At 39.1% G+C, this 12,709-nt stretch overlaps 2 protein-coding genes across 10 annotated transcripts in view; one reads left to right on the top strand and one right to left on the bottom strand.

The window, feature by feature from the left end:
* The window catches only part of dnajc3a (DnaJ (Hsp40) homolog, subfamily C, member 3a), a 15,195-nt gene extending 12,862 nt beyond the window's left edge, over window positions 1-2,333 (top strand). The window contains exons 10-12 of the mRNA XM_061693045.1: window positions 537-669; window positions 752-900; window positions 1,874-2,333. Coding sequence (XP_061549029.1) covers window positions 537-669; window positions 752-900; window positions 1,874-2,025 — 434 coding nt within the window. The 3' untranslated portion in view covers window positions 2,026-2,333. The remainder of the gene's footprint in view (window positions 1-536; window positions 670-751; window positions 901-1,873) is intronic.
* uggt2 (UDP-glucose glycoprotein glucosyltransferase 2) overlaps window positions 2,099-12,709 on the bottom strand; it is a 47,980-nt gene continuing 37,369 nt past the window's right edge. For 6 of the 9 annotated variants that reach the window (XM_061693035.1, XM_061693037.1, XM_061693038.1 and 3 more), the window contains 8 exons: window positions 10,806-10,907; window positions 10,604-10,688; window positions 8,708-8,890; window positions 8,466-8,626; window positions 7,482-7,596; window positions 5,721-5,837; window positions 5,154-5,313; window positions 2,099-4,424 (listed from right to left, as the gene is read on the bottom strand). In XM_061693035.1, coding sequence (XP_061549019.1) covers window positions 4,402-4,424; window positions 5,154-5,313; window positions 5,721-5,837; window positions 7,482-7,596; window positions 8,466-8,626; window positions 8,708-8,890; window positions 10,604-10,688; window positions 10,806-10,907 — 946 coding nt within the window. In that variant the 3' untranslated portion in view covers window positions 2,099-4,401. Of the gene's footprint in view, window positions 4,425-5,153; window positions 5,314-5,720; window positions 5,838-7,481; window positions 7,653-8,465; window positions 8,627-8,707; window positions 8,891-10,603; window positions 10,733-10,805; window positions 10,908-12,709 lie in introns of those variants that run through there. The other 3 variants (XM_061693036.1, XM_061693039.1, XM_061693043.1) reach the window with 3 other exon arrangements.

Here is a 12,709-nt window from a genome sequence, read left to right as displayed (position 1 = left end):
AACACAGGTGTTTACTTGAATGTAAAAAGTGAAAAAAAATATATATATATTTTTATTTTATTTAAAAAATATTAAATTATTTTATGGCCAACAAATTGAATAAAATAGAACCTAATTTTAAAACTATATTATATTATTATTAACGAGGAGCCTAAACCTGAAATGTTTTACCGTTTTGCGCAGGAATAGATGTTAACTAAATAAAAGGGATAAACGTAACAAATATATTTCTATGATCTGTTGTAACGTTCAGTCGGAGCCGTTGACTTAAATGCGAAAATTAAAAATAATTTCAATAAATAAATAAAAAAAATACAATTTGTGTAACTCCCACAACCAGAGGTATTAACCTTTATAGTGCCACCCGTAGAACCAAAGTGCGTTACTTTCAATGTACAAAAAAATAATAATCTGGTAACCGCTCAAACGACTTCAAACTTGAAAGCAAAGAAGGTCTACATTTTGATTGGACGTTGTCAATTTTCTTTCGGCTGAGAATGAATGTGACGGAATCTTATTTCTCTCCTGTGTTGCAGCTGTTAAGGATTACGAAAGTGCGTCCCAACACAGCGACAGCGACCGTCAGATCAAAGAAGGTCTGGAAAAAGCCCAGCGCCTCCTCAAGCAGTCTCAGAAGAGAGACTACTACAAGATCTTGGGAGTGAAAAGGTACGCAAGCGCACTGAACATATTTAATGAATTCCTCACGTCTATTTGGTGACATAATTTCTATCATCGTGTTCCACAACAGGACGGCCCAGAAGAAGGAGATCATCAAAGCGTATCGAAAGCTGGCGCAACAGTGGCACCCGGACAATTTCCAGGATCCGGAAGAAAAGAAGAATGCAGAGAAGAGGTTCATAGACATCGCTCAGGCCAAGGAGGTCCTAACCGACCCAGGTAAGAATGACCCCAAAAAAACGGACCCCATTTTAGCCAATCGAAAGCCCTGGAAAATGGCCAATCGGGGCAACATTTTGACATCGATATTACACAGGGTTCCTACGCAAGTATGGAGAAGTATTGAATTTGATTTCATAAATTTCCAGGTCTGGAAAAGTATGGAAAATGGAAACTATAAAAGTCATGTTTCCAAGGCTGTTACAACAGCTCTATTTATGAATATCTTAAAATATATATAAATTATTATTATTTATTTTTTTTTAACTCTTGGAAGCACAGCTGCAATGTCCGTGTGGCTCTGAAAATTCCATCAGTGTACATTGTTATTATTATTACTATCGGCTGATAATGTACACCCTTCAGATGTCTCAGGTAGTTCGTCCAAAAAAAAGAAAAATGTGCGTTGTTCCAAATGAATCCACAGCACCCTAAGCTGTTAATTATACAAGGAAACAGCAATGGAAGTCAGATTTTGTGATCAATGTGAAGTACTCTGAGGACAGAAATTAGAGAATTTCAAACAAGGAGTGATTCAATCATTTTCTTTATTTAGTGATGACAGGGACGCTGCTGATGAATTGAGGGAAAAATGAAGAGACGGTCTTCAATTAACCTACCATGCATGTTTTTGGGGATGTGGGAGGAAACCGGAGTGCCCGGAGAAAACCCACGCAGGCACGGGGGAGAACATGCAACCGCCACACAGGCGGGGCCGGGGATTGAACCCCAGTCCTCAGAACTGTGAGGCAATCGTCCACCGTGCCGCCATCATGGAATATTAAGAATCCTAATGAGCCACTCAAATGTCACAAATTATTTGAATTTTTTTTACAGAGAAATCTGGAAATTGGGATCTGGTATGAAAAAGTGTGGAATTTTGAAATGTGTAGAAACCCCGGTTATAGTAATCTTGTATCCCTCTTGTAGACAGTATTGATATTGATGTGTTTCCGTCCATGTCGTCCTCTAGAGAAGAGAACCAAGTTTGACCAGGGCGTAGACCCCCTGGACCCAGAGAGCCAGCAGGGTCACCACGGGGGCGGTGGCGGCCATCATCACTTCCAGGGTGGCTTCAACCCGTTCGGATCGGGGCCCTTCAACTTCAAATTTAACTTCAACTAAGGAACATTGATGCTCAGACTTCATCATTTCCTTTTTTTTTTTTTTTTTTAAAAAGGGAGAATGCCGGCCCACGTCTTAATTAAAGCAGTTTGTTGACGTGCAAACTCCATTTTGAATACGACATGTTGCCATGCAAACAAAAAGGAGCTTTTTACCTACCGGGAGCAAAAGGGTTCATTCTAAAGTAAGTTTTCTCTTCTGATGCACATCCATTCAGGAAAATCATTTTGTACGTGCTGTACACTACTATTTTTATATGACTGGAATGTGTCTTGACCTGTAAATAAAGAGCTTATTTATGTATATTAGATGTACTTACCACTCATTCATTTTGTTCAAATGTTCCATTTATTTTCATCCACACTTGAATGACATAACGTAAAAAGGCGACGCGACACGGTGAAACGTGGACCACGTTTGGGTTTCATTCAAGACTCTTTGGCCAAGCTGCAGCACACCTTTCATTCCTGAGAGCAGAATACTGAATATAATCACATTCCTAAAAGAATGTCAGTCATTTTATGACAAGATGTCAATCCCAGTTAGTGTTTATGTCTAAACTAAACATAAAACAGAATTCCAAAACAGCCACTTAGCTTAGCAGACTTATTTAAGGTATAGCTAACGTCACAGACAGGCTAATGAATGTCCGCGTCGTGATGTTCTAACCCGTTTAGCAACAGATGTTTGAACTCAAACACTGAAAAACAGGTAAACATAATGACAATACTCACAAGCATATATTCTTTATCCTCTGTGAAAAATGGCTGACATCACTGCAGCTTACTGAGTTACTTAGATGGGAAACTTCAATTGTGGCTGTATGTATTATACTGCATCCTGGTGGCCAAGGCAGGTGCACCACAATGTCCAGTAAAACATGGCAAAAACGGTTTTAATTTCCTGATCAATTTCTCATTACAAACATTTTTGTTGGATCTTTTTGGGATGCTGGAACAGATTGACAGCGTTTCCGTTCATTTGTTTTTTTTAAACCGAAAAATTACTTCGGCCGTTATTTTTGGAAGGTGCGACATTTCAACTAAGATGCAAAGTGATAAGTTAAAAATCATGAACAGACACTGAAAGATGATAAACCAGTAACACAGTCTAGTCCCGTTTTCATTTTCCTATTTGAGATTAGCTCAGCCTGCTACACGGGCTAGTTTTGCACAGATTTCACTGCAATTGTACTGATCTGGCTCGATTAACATTTACGGCTACTCTTCATACAAAAATACAAAATGAACTGGACAACGCTGAAGAAAAAGGATGCACTTGACATGAAAACCTTGATTCATAATATTGCTGTTGTCCTGGGAAAGGGAGTTGCTATTCATGAGGGGGTGAACCCTTTTTGGCATATGCCTAAATTTGAAAGACCTTTAATGTCCAGGTGCTGTTGCTAGGCAACAGCTTATACAAAATGATTATTTGGTGTTGAATATAAAAGCGGGGTGAGTCGGAGTATTCTTGTGGTAAATTATCATCTTGGGAGCATTACAGGGGAAACAAAATGCGGAATCATTAAGCATAACGTTGTAAATTTGCCGGGATTCAGTCACTTTACAGGAGAAAAAAATCTTTTTAAAAGGATTTTTACATTTTAGGAATTCCAATTACAGAAAAAAAAATGTCAACACGACAAGACAAATCATTTTTCAGTCATAAGAAGACATTGTTCTCGTATATTCTGTTGTTTTCATATTTACCATAATAATACCTTTGGAAATGGGTCATTTTAGGAGAATGAAGTTGTCTTTTCACCTCTCTGTTGGCTTTGTTCAATCATCTGACCAGATGGTTTTTAACATGACATGATTTCTATACAAAATGTATATATATATTTTTTGCTTTGACTTGCGAGCCGGAGCTACAAGCTCTGTATGGTACCAGTGAAGTCAAATAACCTCACTTTCGGTTCGCACGGGAATTTTGACATTTACTCCAAAAATATGTATTTTACAACATTACAGTCATAACTTGACGACTTTTTTTCTTGCAGTGGTTCTCATTCAAATTGTGACTGCTACGATGGTCAGGCTAATGGACGTGATCATTGGTGATTAATGGCAGCTGCTCGTTCTTCTGTGGGCGCTTCCAACATTTGAAAAACTATTTTTTAACAATGTCAAATAATAAGACAGGATTTCAGTGCAATGTATCCCAACACAAACCTGATCTCCCTTCCATTCACTCTCCTTCACGGTTCCAAGTGTGCCAGTAGCGACGTCCCTCTTGGTAATTTTAACACTTCAGCCGTCAGGCGCGGCTGGTGCGAATTGACTGCTGAAGCACACGTGGCAAAGATTCCAAATATAATCCAGAGTGTGCGTGTCATCGTCTGACTTCAGGCGTCCTCACTTGATCCTCTTGCTAAAGTTCATCACGCTTGTGGCCTGTGAAAGAAAACAGCACGTTTTGGAAGTAAAAGTAGGATTTGTTTTGGTTTTGTTTGTTTCAAATCCTACTTTATAAGAATAAAAACATAATATTTAGAGAAATAAATCAAAATGTTATGAAATAAAATCTCAATAATTATAAGGAAAAGAATTCTGAAAAAAAGTTGTCATTTTCTTTCGCCAAAGAAAAAAAGAGAAAAGTTTAAAAGAATCATCATCTCTTTTTTTCTGGAAAAATTTTGCAATCTCGTGAGATTGTTTTTTTAAATTGACTTTTTACAAGAACAAAATCAAATGTTTTACCAAACAAAGTCATGTTTTTATGAGTTAAAGTTTTTCAAAAATATATTTTATTTATATTTTTTAAATAAAAAATGGCAATCTGTCAATAAATAATTAGTTCTTTGTTAAATATCTTGAAGGTATAAATAATGATAATTCTTCTGGGGGAAAAAAGCTGTGATCTTATGTACATAAGATCCTATTTAATGAGTGTAAAATAAAACAAAACATTTCAAGAAAAAGGTTGGTATAAAATAAGATTCGGTTTTACTAAAAAGTCAATCTTGCGAGACAAAAAAATGCAATGTTTTTAAAGTTGTAATCTAATCTAAGAAGTATTACATTTTGTTTTTTTTCCAGGAAAATTTGTATCATATTCTTTTATCGAAGCAAAGCGATGGGAAAGTTGAAAGAACGGATTTGAAGCGCTAATGATGTGCGCACCGTCATTACGTTGCGACGGTGTCCGTTTTGACGTGGCGTCGTCTTCCCGTTGACGGATTCCCTTGAGCAGCTGCTTGATTTCATTGTCGTAACCGACCCACTCTGGTACGATCCTCACCGCCGCCGTCAGTTTGGGTTCTTTGGTCTTGGGGTTATTGCACTGCGCCGCAACCACATAGCAACCACGTCTAAGAATACACGGTTGCTCCTTTTGGACTCTTAATAGCTGCTTCAAAAGTCCCTCACAAAATATGCATCTGACAGAATTTCCACTTTCATATGAGCCACTGAGAACTAGAGTGGGCTAACTCAATTTAGGTCATTTTACAGGGGAATGAAAATGAACGATGTATTTAGACCAGTATTCATCTAATATGCCTTTTCTCCATTCATTTATGCACTTAACCTAAAGATGACGAAAATGGAGCTAGCCCATGCCAGTTCTCGTGGCTCATATTTCTCTAATCGGCATACAAATGTGGTCAAATTATCAGCCGTCTGTCATTTGGAATCATTTAAGAAGCGTACTGCTAATTTGTTTCCCCCCATCAGAAATGCGAAGTTTACCAGGTCGATGGTCTTGGCGGCCGCTTTGGAGGCGTCGTTACACCACGTCTCACACCACAGCCACTCCTGAGGGAGAGACTTGATGGCCACCTGGTGGATCATGTTGTTGGGAAGGTCCTACAACCAGCACCGTAGGAGGACAAGTTTAGCTACATCACGTACACAGTTGAATGAGATCCAATAGAAGCGCTGTAATACAAATGTGACTTTTACAAAGCTAGTGATGCTTAGTTAGTGAGTGACACTGTCACAAAGGTATTAACTTAAAGTAGACAAAATGTTGCTTTTTTTGGGTGGAGGGGGTGAAGTAATCTTATTTTTTTTAAAGTTGTAGTCTTACAAGAATATAATCCGATGCTTTTTGTGGGGAAAAAAAAGTCGTAACCTTACGAGAAAATGTTACTTTTTTTTGTATGAATGTGTGTAAAAGTATAAAACTGATTTTGGGAGAAAGAATTTGTAATCCTAAATGTATGAAAACCACAATATATGAGGATTAAAAACATATTTACTTATATACTTGTGTACTGTATACTGTATCCATCCATTTTCTGTACAGCTTATCCTCACAAGGGTTGCGGGCGTGCTGGAGCCCGTCCGTCCGTCCCAACTCAAATTATTCTCTAGCATTTTAGACAAAACTTAAAACACCAATGACTGAATGACCAGCATTCAAGGATTGGCCACTGACATAAGTTTCTCCTCACTAGAGTCGCGGACGTGCTGGAGTCTATCCCAGCTATCTTCGGGCGGGAGGCGGGATACACCCTGAACCGGTCGCCAGCCAATCGCAGGGCACATATAAACAAACAATCATTCGCGCTCACAATCATACCTACGGGCAACTTAGAGCTCCCAATTAACCTACCACGGATGTTTTGGGGATGTGGGAGGAAACCGCAGTGCCCGTAGAAAGCCCACCCAGGCACAGGGAGAACATGCAAACTCCACACAGGCGGGGCCGGGATTTGAACCCCGGTCCCCAGAACTGTGAGGCTGATGTGCTAACCAGTCGTACACCGTGCCAGCTAAATTACTTGATTGCAATTAAATTACTTTAATAAAATACTGTTAATGACACGCTTACTCTAACTTTCTCTATATGGACAGGTGTTGTCCAGAGTTTGAGTCCGTTTGACAAATATGTACATTATGGTGCTTGTAATTTGCAATGTATTACATCTTACAACCAAAATAGGCCCAATGTTAAATCAATAATGCACTGCAGCCGTAATACTGGATCTCAGTTGTCCCCAATATTGTGTCCAGCGACTTGACTTGAGTTCGTTGTCACATTTCTGTGGGGCCAATTATTTATTACTTGTGCACTCACTGTAGTTGTCTCGCCATGCTGCACTATTTGCATATACTGGCCACTCATGCCAGAGTAGCATCTGCTCCATTTGCACACTGATTGAGGAGTATCTGTAACATTTGCACAACCGACATTGTCCCAGATGATCGCACTACTCGTCACTTTAAACCGCATACACTCCTTGAAGTCTCAGCGCCCTTTGCACAATGCTCATTGCACCGGACTATTGCAATATTAGTCGTTCGAACTGCTCTAAGTGCTAGAGGACTCTGCATCTTTTTGCACAATTGTTTTTTGTCAATGTCTTTATGTCCCCAAAGTGTTCTGTAAATTGACTGTTTGTTGTACTAGAGCGGCTCCAACTACCGGAGACAAATTCCTTGTGTGTTTTGGACATACTTGGCAAATAAAGATGATTCTGATTCTGATTCTGATATCATTTTTACCTGGTCAAGGTTTGACAGACTGTTGGGGTCCTGGCTCAGGGCTTGGTACTGTCCTCGCAGTCTGTCGCCGGCCGCTATCTTGCGGAACTTCTTCAAATCGACCACGTAGAGCGCGCTGCGGATGAGATACGGCGCGAGAGAGGACACGAGGCAGGTGTGAGAAATCTCCTCCTAAAAGTCCCATAAAAAGCACTTCATAAAAGCCATAAAATGACTCTGAGGAGTTAATCTAAAAAGATAAATAAAAATAAATAAACAAAAAACACATGGACACATTCGGGAAGTGGTAGGCACTATAATAATACGAAAGATATATATATATATATATATATATATATATATATATATATATATATATATATATGTACGATTCGGTGCAATTCTAAAGCTACTATGATACACAATAATTAACATACAACATTGCAATAATACCTTTCCAGCAACGTCACTCACAATTTGCTGACTTGTGTACTTTTTGCTAATATCAATTGTTACCAAAATACTTGCTCACCCCAAAAAAATGTTGCAATTTTATATATATAAAAAAAGGTTTACTTTGAGGAAGAAAGAGGAGAGAATAGAATCATTTTTTAAACTTACAAGAGAAAAAGTTGTCATCTAAGTGAAAAGGTTGGAAATTTCTTCAAGTAAAAGTTGTAATCTTACGTATATAAAATCAGAGTAATAAATATAAATTATGAGAATAAAAATCTCTTTTTTTGAAAGCCATTTTCAACAGTATTCTTAAGAAAACATTTTAGGAGGAAAAAAAAATAATTTTTAGAAGACAGAAAATTCATTACATTTTTTTTTTTTTTTTAGAAAGAAGTTGAAATTTCAAGATTTCTGTGCTATTTTCAATTTGCGATTGTCTTGGCATATACACATGAAAGGACGATACAGGATGATCCACGACACATAAGGATTGTTTGAAAAAAAACACTTTCACTTTCTTTGATGATAATTGGTTGTATCAAAGTATACCTGATGTGGTACTTCCTTTGTCCCAGATGTGACGCCCAGTAGCCACTTTTCCAAAAGCGATAGCCGTCCATCTCTGTGCGGCTGTCACAAAAAGGCGTGTAGCCGTAAGGAGCGCCCTCCAGGTCCAGATCTCGCAACTCCTTCAGATCAGCTCGAACAATCTGCGAGGAGAATGAGACGGGAACTCACAAGACTCTCACTGGTCCATTGTCACAATCTTTGGGGTTGGTTTCCATCCTGACCTGGTCGGCGTCCACAAAGATGATCTTGTCCACAGCCAGTGGGAAGAGGACATCCAGGAAGAGGATCTTGTAGCCCCAAATGATACGCTGCTTCTCTGTCTGCTGGTGGAGCCAGCGTGGCCACTTGTACTGCACCAACTCATACTGGAAGCCGTATGCCTCTGCCATGTGGGAGATGGTCTCCTAAAGAGTCACAAAAGACATAAAAGAATGGATCCAGGCTGCTTAGTATCAACAGTTCACATCGATGGTGGTAGAGCACCAATGTTGTGTATAATTAATAGATGTGCACAGACATGTTTGGGTGCAGGTGCTCAAGCCAAAAAAGGGCACCATTGTCAAAATGATAGACTTAAAAAAAACTGGCACCCAGTCACTTAACAAGCACACTCGCTAACGGTTTGCTAGTTAAGAGCCAGCTGCTAACCGGAGCTAACAACAGCCAACTCCACTCGCACTCGCCGAGACCACTCCAAGTCAAAGATACTACAGTGTAGAACATGATGGCGACTTAAAGTGGACAACAATTATACCTTCACCTCACATGCACATTTGTTAGCGCATTATGTGTTTGTATTGTTGTTTAATAATGCAAAATCAGTTTTGATCACATTACTCTATTAATCGATAGGCTGATCGGTGGAATACTCAATTCTAAAAATATTCGATAGCTGCATCCCTAGTTGTATTCTCTTGAAAAGAAAACTAATTGACACTGTGGAAGAAGAAAAAAACAGGAACAAACAGTTCATGCCTCTGAAACAACGGAGATAATGGCCCACTGTCTTGGAATTCCTATTTCAAGTTTTGTCAGTGTGCAATAGTCATCAGTAGACAGAAGCAAGCGATGTGAAGCTATTTGAGAATGCATGTGTTTGTTTACAGATGATGAAATACAAAGTGCAATTGTAGCCGCTTTGTTGTGTTTTGTTACTGAAGGTAGAAAACATCAAAAGGAATGAGGACATCAAAAGGAATTTTGTTAGAGAGGAATGCGTTATCCAAAGTGAGGTGGAGGCAAAGAAACAAGTAGCATGCATCCACCAGAACTATCAATGGAATGACGAGCTGCGTGCCCTGAACCAAATCACAGATACTTCAGCAGGGTCTATTTATACTGGGGTACTGGCTGTTTATGTGCCACAGCAATGAAAGTATTATTTTGGCCCCATCTGGGGGAATGTTGGTGTTGCCGTTGTTAGGTTTAATTAACTGATGGTGTGCAGTGGAAATGGAAAAAATAAGTAAATAAATCAGTAAATCGAAATGTCATGTCTGGTTGGCAGTCCTTGAATGCACCTCATGCATGGTGATAGGGATATTAAAAGTATGTTTCTAGTTCTCTCCCAATGCAGCTGCTACTAGCCAGTGTATTCTACTTTGCCATTACAATTTTGCCTGTGTTCCCTAACATTTATTATTGTGTGTAAATGCCAAAAGGTTCAATGGTTTAATACCATTTGTGTAAAGTGCGAGTGCACACATTTGTTTGTCTGTGTGTGATGTCACGCGTTTGTGCTAGCGTTTTTCTTCAGGCTAGTATGCTAGCTAATACTATTGATGAGCCTCGTGAAGGTGGTTAGTACGTGTTGAATAATTGAACCACTGAATACAGTCATGAATGTAACATGGGTTCATGATTGCGTACATGCTAGACTCATGGTGTTGATGCTGATGTCTATGATCCTCTCTGTTTGTGCTTTGCCGCCACCTTGTAGCATCTACAGGCCATTGAAAACTAATTTTAGGGGGGTGCCAATTATTCACAGATTTTTGCTATTTGCGGCAGGGCTCAGTCCCTATCCCCTGCATATAGCAGTGGTTCACTGTACCACGCTTTAGCTAGTAAATGTGATGAGGCGTTCAAATAAAGCGAAATGTAAGCCACAGTGGTACCTTAAAGGAAGGGGAGAGGTAATTCTTGAGAAACCAGAACTTGACAGGCGTTTTGGTGTGGCGAAAGACGGACAGCATCATGATCCTGAAATAGAGGCGGAAGGAGAGGAAGAACTCAGAGGATCAAGGCTGAAAAGAAGATCACTTTTAGGTCATGGAGCGTAACCCATGAGAGGTTCTGAGAAATGAGAGGAGTTCGTACCGCAGAAAGCGCTCGTACAGATGACCAGAGGCAATTGAAAAGAGGTTTAGACCATCCTCCTTCTTTTCGCCATCATCCTTCTTGGGACCTCCTCCTGCGATGCTGTAGACAAGACAACAATTTGTCTTATTTTCCTTTTGATGGATGTCTTTCATACAGTGAATCAAAAGGAATGGAGGTTGCCAGTCTTTTAAGAAGCCAGGAACAACTAAAGAAAACACCATCCATCACGGTGCACTACTGATTGCAAGCCAACTGAGGTTTTAGATTAAATATTATGATTCCATCATACTGTACTGGCATTCTATTAAGATGAATTCTAACTTATTCCTTCAGAGGGCTATGATTCTAATCCAGTCCTTACCAACTACAATGCCAGATGGAGATAACAGCTAGAAATTGATCTTGCAGGAGAAATTGGATCAATATTCTGTTAGATAATTTATAAAATAAATAAATAAATAAATTTAAAAAAACTTAATTTACAAACATGGAGTCATTTAACTATAATGTTGCCAATCATGTGGGTGCAAAGCACAATTGAGCTAAATATTATGTCATGAAAGATGTTCCCAAACTAAATAAAATAAATAAAAACACTCTGCTAATGAGCATGTGATAACAGTGATGCATATCTATTTATATTATAGTGGAGCTTTGAGATACGAGTTAAATTTGTTCTGTGACCACCCTCGTTAACTCAAAACGCTCACATTACCTTTCCCCTTTGAAATGAATACAAATGCCATGAATTTGTCCCGAAAACCCTTTTTTTTTTTTTTTTTTTAGTAAGGAAAATAGCACTGTATAGTATTGTACTTTATATAAAAAAAAAAACAGTAATAACAATAGGATGTTAAGAATGACATAGTTTGTGCATCATGATTAATTTTTTTCTGATTGTGCAGCTATTTCTGGTGTGTGCGCCTTGGCCACATGGGTAAAATATAATAGACATACGGATATACATGATACATTTGTTCTGTATAAACGGCACCGAGGCAGACTAGGTGCACAAAGTCGACCAAACTATTTAAAGCCTTTGGCGGTAGTGTCAGATCCGAAGCAGAGGCAGGATGGGGCCAGTGTGTCCATAAAGCCAGGACAGGGGTGGAAAGGTTCACATTCAACACTTCGCTGCTCCCGGCCTGTTGTGTTGAAAGCAATTGGCGCTGTTGGTATTTTACACGTCACATCAGACATTGACGTCATCTAATTATCTACCCGGTCTGCGATTAGCTTACGCTTTCTGATCGGGAAAGTCCCTCAATACCCCTCATCGACGAATAGTTGTCGGTCTGCAAAAAATATGTATTTGTATGTGACGGTCTGTGGCAGAAAAAAAAGGTTGGGGACCACTGCTCCAGGTTGCAGTGTGATGCACGCATGCGGATAACACACGTAGATTTCATAAAAAGACACGAGAACGTCCGTATATGCCTGTACGTATTTTTATATCATCTTTCAGAATGTACAGTGGTGTGAAAAAGTGTTCGCCCCCTTCCCGATTGCTTATTTTTTTGCATATTTGTCACACTTAAATCTTTCCCATCATCAAACAAATTTATATATTAGTCGAAGACAAGCGAACACAAAATGCAGTTTTTAAATGGTTTTTATTAAGGGAGAAAAAAAATCCAAAGCTACATGGCCCTGTTTGAAAAACGCATTGCCCCCCCCCCCCCCAACCGTTGAAACATAACTTAATTGTTGTTTATCATATCAGAGTTTAATTTCTCTAGCCACACCCAGGCCTGATAATGCCACACCTCTTCTCAATCAAGAAGTCACTTAATAGGAGACATTATGCGGAGATCTAAAGAAATTCAGGAACAAATGAGAAAGAAAGTAATGGAGATCTATCAGTGTGGAAAAACATTTATAAAGCCATTTTTAAAGCTCCG

Source organism: Phycodurus eques, chromosome 12 (assembly GCF_024500275.1).
Source record: "Phycodurus eques isolate BA_2022a chromosome 12, UOR_Pequ_1.1, whole genome shotgun sequence".
In the NCBI taxonomy this organism is placed as follows: Eukaryota; Metazoa; Chordata; class Actinopteri; order Syngnathiformes; family Syngnathidae; genus Phycodurus; species Phycodurus eques.
Note: the sequence above shows the minus strand (reverse complement) of the source record. Positions and strands in the feature narration are given on the sequence as shown.